Genomic DNA, 7434 nt, shown 5'->3' on the forward strand with positions numbered 1-7434 from the left:
ATCTTTCACACATTTATTAATTTTTATTGAGCATATCTTTGGATCGGCCCTTAATCCCAACTCCCCTCCCAAGCGAGAATTCTCTACTGTAGGCACATTGAACGTCTATCTGTTAAAGTATACCACAATTCCTTGGTTTTTACTTCCACGTAGTTTCTTTGGGAAGATCAATCCACTGTTGTTGGATTTATCTTATTTTCAGACATTTGATGTAGATAAAGTCAAACACAGTGTCAATTGTCATGATATTTATTTACAGATGGCATTCTCTGTACATGACGATTTTTACGTATATTTACATTATGCAGACACAACCACCACCAACCACAATCGGTCATTTACATTCCTTTATCGTCCGTTGCCTTAAGTTAAAAGTAAAAGGCAAGCCCCCCCTTTTCTCGGGAGACGATTAAATTAACATGTCATAATGGTCGTACCAGCAAGAATTTAAGTTCACAGTGTCATTGTAAACCCCTCAACCAAATTCACGTCAAGTATATCAGCACATTCAAATCAAAAGAAAACATGTATGTAACAAGTCGTTTTCCCCCCCAGATAGTTAGCATATATGTAAAAGAACTCCAGATCAAGTCAGCGAGTGTAGGGAATTCAACAGTACAGACAGTATCAATCTTACTTTAGGAGCAGGTACTGCATAGGAAGGAATTGACATGATATAGTGACCAAACGTGATCAAAGACAAAAGAGTTTTTGTCCAAATCATTGAGGTAGAGAGAGTTGTTTGTTTCTCTGCATGACATCCTTGTCCACATGAATGCAATGTGCAACACTTTGAAGACTGCTAGCATAACTGCAGGCTGTACCCTGGCTGCTAGGGCGTCCCACTAATACTAGCTGCCTCTATATTTTTGATATTCACCCAAGAAAACATGATTTCCCACGATTAATCCAAAATAAGACATAATATATAAAATAAAAGGCATTTGGGATTTTGTTCACCACCACAATTAATTGTTTTCACATTAGTGGGTTCAGTGTGATTTGGTGATGTTGTGATTCATGACACAGAACCCAAGACTTGGGTTCTGTGTCGGGACAATTCTAGATCATGTCGGAAGGATAAAGAGGAATAAGTCTCTGTCATTATTTTTTTTTTAAAAAGACACAAGAGAATAAAATACCCACCAACTTAATGACAACTTAATCAACTTAGTATGCCCATTGATTTAGCAGCACAGTTTGGTTTTCTCTGAATCTGTGTGCCGACGGGGGTTGGTCCTTAAAAATGCCAACGTAAGCACACAATTCTAATTGAACTTAAAAAAATAATAAAAAATAAAATAAGCTCTGTATAATTTACTTTTGATAATCCTCTTCAAGAAATTGCACAACTGCTCACAAACAGAAAATTCAAATATTGTCCTGGTTTCACTCCACATACAGCTTCTGATAAACTATACCAGGAAGTTTGGCTCCTGCCTTACAGTGCGATGCACTTCCTCATAGCAGTCACCGAGGCAAGGCTGAGCTCGCTCGGTGCCGCTGTTCACCCGGTGTTCTCGCCAAGCTATAGGAGCTCCACCTTTTGTGAACAGACTAGTTCGCTGTTGACCAGATTCCACATGTGCTGGAGGTCCGACGGGAGCAGCTTGTGCACCACAATCATGTTCTTAAAAAAACAAGGTTCTCGGTTCAACTTGCTGTTCTTATTTTTCACCAAGCCAAACGTCTTAAAGGCGTTGTGTTTGACAGGCGTGACCTGAAGTACCTCCAGGCACATGCCCAAGAAGACATCGTCGATGGGGTAAAGCTCCAGCGTGTCTGCGGCCCAGTGAAGCCTACTCACGAGACTTCCATCCATTAGAAAACCGCCTCCACCTGCGTATGGAGGGTAGTGCGTCTTGTTATACAAAGCCTGGGGGATGTGATATTTGTTGTCCTTTTTACGAATAGGCTTCGCTTTGAAAATCACATCCCCAACAAACAGGTTCTTTCTGTGTCTGCTGTTTTCCAGGTATTCAAAAATATTTTTCACGCTGACAAAGACGTCATCATCCCCCTTGAAGACATATTGCACGTTGTAGCAGTAAGTATGGAACCACTTGAGGAAATGGGTCTCCTTGAGAGTCAGGTTGAAGAAGCTATCTAAGAAGTCCCACTGAAGAATATCGTTGTAAATCTGGTCTTCATACTCCACAAGTTTCTGATGATTTGCCCTTTCTGCCTCATTGGAGGACTTACCAAGAAGAAAGAGGGTCTTTATCCTTTTGCCGTCCACCACCTGCTCTCTGCCCCATGTTTTTCGGATGACCTCCCTGCGGTCATACTGAGTGGCCACTGATTTAATCACCATCAGCAGATACACCTCCCCTGTGCACTTCTCAGGGTGGTTGAGGGTCATGGGGAAATATCTGCAATGCCGATAAAGCAAAAACTGCTTGAAACTGTCCTCGAGGTTCTTGAACCACTCGTGTTTAGAAAAGTTGACATTGGCGCTACAGTTGGAACTCTTTACATCCCAAGTTGTGGGCCTGCCGTCCTCAGGGATTCTGGGCTTCTCTGTGGTGGTTGGAGCTTTTGGCTTTGACTGGTAGCTGCCAGACTTCCAGAAACTTTTTATCTGCAGGTATGAGTCAGCTCCAGATCCTGCTTCCTGAGCAGCATCCAAACGAGCGTGCCTCTCCAGCTCGAAGCTGATGCTCCCTCTCTGGACGGCCAATGCAACCACGGCTAGGAGAAACATGACACTCACCCTCTTGTACACTCTCCAACGATCTCTGCTATTCTTCCTGGGGGAAGATAAAAATCATGGGATTCCAGTTAGACACGGCAACATTATACCTTGTAATAGAGGGAAAGTTGATTATATAAACATTGTTAGTGAAAGGCATATGTGTGCAGTGTATACAAAGATTACCTCCAGGTCTTTATATCAAACAATGAGAGCTTATTTATTTATTTTTGCAGAGATTTGTGTATTGCAAAGTGACAAATGTTCATTTAGGATTAATTATTTAAAGAAAATTTAAGAAAAAAACACATAAGGGCGAAAATCATCAAAACTATAACACAACACCCTCGGAGGGTACCTACATAACAAACATGTTGCTGTATAGACAGAGAAAAGACATACGGATTGTCAGCATACCCACACGTCTCCAGAGATTCATTTGTAGTTTTGTGTATGGCCTAAAATGTAGTTGGGAAAGTCCTATGACACCTGGACAATTTTCACTTGAAACGTCATTTATAGATTACACAACCTATAGAGCCTTCACTATTACCATGTTTCTAGAGAAAAAAAACGCCCACCATAGATATATAACTTTCTATAGAAGAATAGTCATGAAATACGACTTATTTAACCAGCATCTGTGCTGTCTGTGGATTTTAAAAACATGGATTGTACTTCAGATTTTCTTCTATGCCAGGCTATATGGCTCTTTATTGCATTCATGATCAATAAGACACTCCTCTATTCCTGCATGGGCCCCTCTACTTCTGAAGATCACTATCTCCCCCCATCCCCATCCTCAAACAAAGTCCCTCCTGAAGCCACACAGTGGACATACAGCTACAAGTTACAGACAGGTGTATTTGTTCTCAACAACATCAGTAATAATAATAACAATAATAATGTGGTTAAGTCCTTAAAACTCTATAAGAGATCGATTCATTTTGCTTCTCACTAAATATTGTGGTTTTTCTTTGTTTGGTTATTTCAAAAGCTAATTCTCAACGTTCAATTGTTGCTTTCTCCTTGTCTTTTCCTTTTTCTTTCTTTTTTCTTTTTTACTTATCTGACAAGCCTACTTTCTAATAGACTTTAAAGATACAGAAAATCAGTTGAAATAAGTGAAAAAGAGGTTACGGTCAGATCAGACGAAAAAAAAAAAGAGGATAAACTATCCGTAATTAAATCTTTTAATAAAATACGCCACTTACATTTTTCCTTGTGCGTCAGATTCTTTGTGATGATGTGCCGGCGATGATCGATTAGTTTTGAGTGTTTTTGTTGTTGTTGTTTTTTTTAAAGGTAGAATGACTTTGCTTTATGTAATTTCCGCTTCTTGGAAAAAAGCTAAATATTCCTTTCCATCGAAACAGTCTTAAAGCATCAAGCGTCCCGTTTAAGAGAGAGTTTAAAGGTTTTCAGGGACTGTGGTGCGAATGTGCGCTGTATGGTCTGCGCCTCGGAGAGTGCGCTCAGGCGCAGAGATCCGCCTTTAAAAGCTCAGCCGCCGTTACGTAGCCTAGACTACACACACAACAGTTAATGAATGAACAGAGAGGGATGCATAGTGTCCACGACAGGCCAATTAATCATCAGCCGACTACCCTTAAACCTGCGACAAAGCAAATATTGAACTTCTTGTCATTTTATTTACTTACGTAGACGTATGTCGTCTGTATGAGGCGGATGAAGAGTGGAAAGGTGGCTTGTCCTGATCACATATCTGTGAGGGTATGGAGAGAAGGCAGAGGAGTTTTTCACCAATATTCAACAAAATTGTGGATTCCTGAGGAATGGAGAAGAAGCCTGTGGGCGACTTTCAAGAGCAAGGATCATGTACAGAGCTGTAGTCGACTACAGGGGGATGAAACTTATGATCCATGCCATCACGTTATGGGAAAGGGTTGCTAAAGCTAGGATAAGAAGAGAGGTGATCATCAGTGAGGAGCAATATGGCTATAAGCTGAGAAAGAGGTCCACAGATGCAATGTTGGCTTTGAGAATGTGGATGTAGAAGCATAAATAAGTCAAGAGGAGCTGCATGGTGTCTTTGTGGCGCTATGGAAAGCATGTGATAGGGAAATGTGGTATCTGGAGAAAGTCTGGAGAGGTAGATGTATGCACTGGAGAGAAGAGGAATGACATGGCGACAGAGAGATAGCAGCAAGACTAAAAGAGAGGGTAGCAATGCTATGATGAATGCTTTTGAGGAATCGTGTGAGGGTTTATATTGTCCCTTTCCTGATCACTCACAACTCACAACAGTAGAAACGAGTACATCAGAGGGACAGCTCAGGTTGAGAGGCTTGGAGACAAAATTAGGCTGGCGGTTGGACATGGATATGTTGAATATGGAGCTGTCAGGCAGGAAGAAAAGAGGAAGACCACAGAGACAGTTATGGAGGAGGAAGGAAGACCCATATCTTTTGTAACAAGAAAGATTTATCCAACTAAACTGTATATATAGTTTGGATTATTTATCTAAAGAAACATAAAGTGGTAGCTCGCGCTTTGCTCTCCTCTGCATTTTCATATTCCACTTGTTTGTACCTCATGCCCTATAAAGACCGCGGCGTGCTATAGCAACATAAGCCCTCTATACAGAATAGTAACCATTAACTTTGTCAGATAAATGCAGTAGATTGAAGTCAAGTACAATACATAAGTCCCATGAAATGTCACACAGCTGAAAGAAGAAAGAATTCCTTTGTTTTTTTAAGGCAGGTATTTGAATATAATTGTTGGAACCAGTGTTTTTGTTAACATCCGGTGTAAGTCCTGTAGAAATGTTTGCAAATAAGAATCAATCAGCGATATTACATTACAGGAAGTCTTCCTCATTTCTCCTCATTTTTACAGTCTTTTGAACAGCCAGAGAACTCAGTTGTTAAGGTCCAACCTCCACTTGCGTTAATCTAATGAAACTCCCAAGATATCAGTTATCAGACTATTATTAAGTAAATCTGACACTAAGCCCCATTAGTTTAGGTTCAGTGTGGTTTTTTTTACTGATATTCTTGTTCTTTTCTATGGCTGTAGCCACTACAGAAGAAAAAAGCAAGTGATACACTCTGTCCTCAGTATTTTTGCATTGTGATGTGGCCGAAAGCAGCTGGTTATCCCAAATTATTTATTCTAAACTGTGAATTACTGTTAATAATTGATTAGATATCCCACACGTTTGAACTTTTACCTTTTAAGTAAGCGTTTCTTTACTTGCCGTATGATTAAATCTGATTTACTCTCCAAAAAAAACAACCCTCTCACTTCTTAGTGTACATCTCTTTTCTGTGGGATAGTGTGGATGGGATTTTTTTGTATAAGCAGAAAAGGCTTTTTTTTAAGCATTCCCACTTTAAAATCGATTATTTCAGGTGTATACAGTGGGGCAAAAAAGTATTTAGTCAGCCACCGATGTGCAAGTTCCCCCACTTAAAATGATGACAGAGGTCAGTAATTTGCACCAGAGGTACACTTCAACTGTGAGAGACAGAATGTGAAAAAAAAATCCATGAATCCACATGGTAGGATTTGTAAAGAATTTATTCGTAAATCAGGGTGGACAATAAGTATTTGGTCACCTCAAACAAGGAAAATCTCTGGCTCTCACAGACCTGTAACGTCTTCTGTACGAAGCTTTTCTGTCCCCCACTCGTTACCTGTATGAATGGCACCTGTTTGAACTCATCATCTGTATAAAAGACACCTGTCCACAGCCTCAAACAGTCAGACTCCAAACGCCGCCATGGCCAAGACCAAAGAGCTTTCGAAGGACACCAGGAAAAGTATTGTAGACCTGCACCAGACTGGGAAGAGTGAATCTACAATAGGCAAGCAGCTTGGTGTGAAAAAATCAACTGTGGGAGCAATCATCAGAAAATGGAAGACATACAAGACCACTGATAATCTCCCTCGATCTGGGGCTCCACGCAAGATCTCATCCCGTGGGGTCAAAATGATCATGAGAACGGTGAGCAAAGATCCCAGAACCACACGGGGGGACCTGGTGAATGACCTGCAGAGAGCTGGGACCAAAGTAACAAAGGTCACCATCAGTAACACACTACAACGGCAGGGAATCAAATCCCGCAGTGCCAGACGTGTTCCGCTGCTGAAGCCAGTGCATGTCCAGGCCCGTCTGAAGTTTGCCAGAGAGCACATGGATGATACAGCAGAGGATTGGGAGAATGTCATGTGGTCAGATAAAACCAAAGTAGAACTTTTTGGTATAAACTCAACTCGTCGTGTTTGGAGGAAGAAGAATACTGAGTTGCATCCCAAGAACACCATACCTACTGTGAAGCATGGGGGTGGAAACATCATGCTATGGGGCTGTTTTTCTGCCAAGGGGACAGGACGACTGATCCGTGTTAAGGACAGAATGAATGGGGCCATGTATCGTGAGATTTTGAGCCAAAACCTCCTTCCATCAGTGAGAACTTTGAAGATGAAACGAGGCTGGGTCTTCCAACATGACAATGATCCAAAACACACCGCCCGGTCAACAAAGGAGTGGCTCCGTAAGAAGCATTTGAAAGTCCTGGAGTGGCCTAGCCAGTCTCCAGACCTCAACCCCATAGAAAATCTGTGGCGGGAGTTGAAAGTCCGCGTTGCTCGGCGACAGCCCCAAAACATCACTGCTCTCGAGAAGATCTGCATGGAGGAATGGGCCAAAATACCAGCTACTGTGTGTGCAAACCTGGTAAAGACCTATAGTAAACGTTTGACCTCTGTTATTG

General features: G+C 41.5%; 1 protein-coding gene across 1 annotated transcript; it reads right to left on the bottom strand.

Annotated features, from left to right (window-relative positions):
- Positions 1 to 233: 233 nt before the first annotated feature.
- b3gnt7 (UDP-GlcNAc:betaGal beta-1,3-N-acetylglucosaminyltransferase 7) lies at positions 234 to 4207 on the bottom strand. The gene is made up of 2 exons (XM_026142531.2): positions 3907 to 4207; positions 234 to 2750 (listed from the first exon to the last, which is right to left on the bottom strand). Coding segments are annotated over exons 1-2 (1224 nt in total). The 5' UTR covers positions 3909 to 4207; the 3' UTR covers positions 234 to 1528.
- Between the last annotated feature and the right edge of the window lie 3227 nt (positions 4208 to 7434).

This window comes from Astatotilapia calliptera, chromosome 15 (assembly GCF_964374335.1).
Source record: "Astatotilapia calliptera chromosome 15, fAstCal68.1, whole genome shotgun sequence".
Taxonomy (NCBI): domain Eukaryota; kingdom Metazoa; phylum Chordata; class Actinopteri; order Cichliformes; family Cichlidae; genus Astatotilapia; species Astatotilapia calliptera.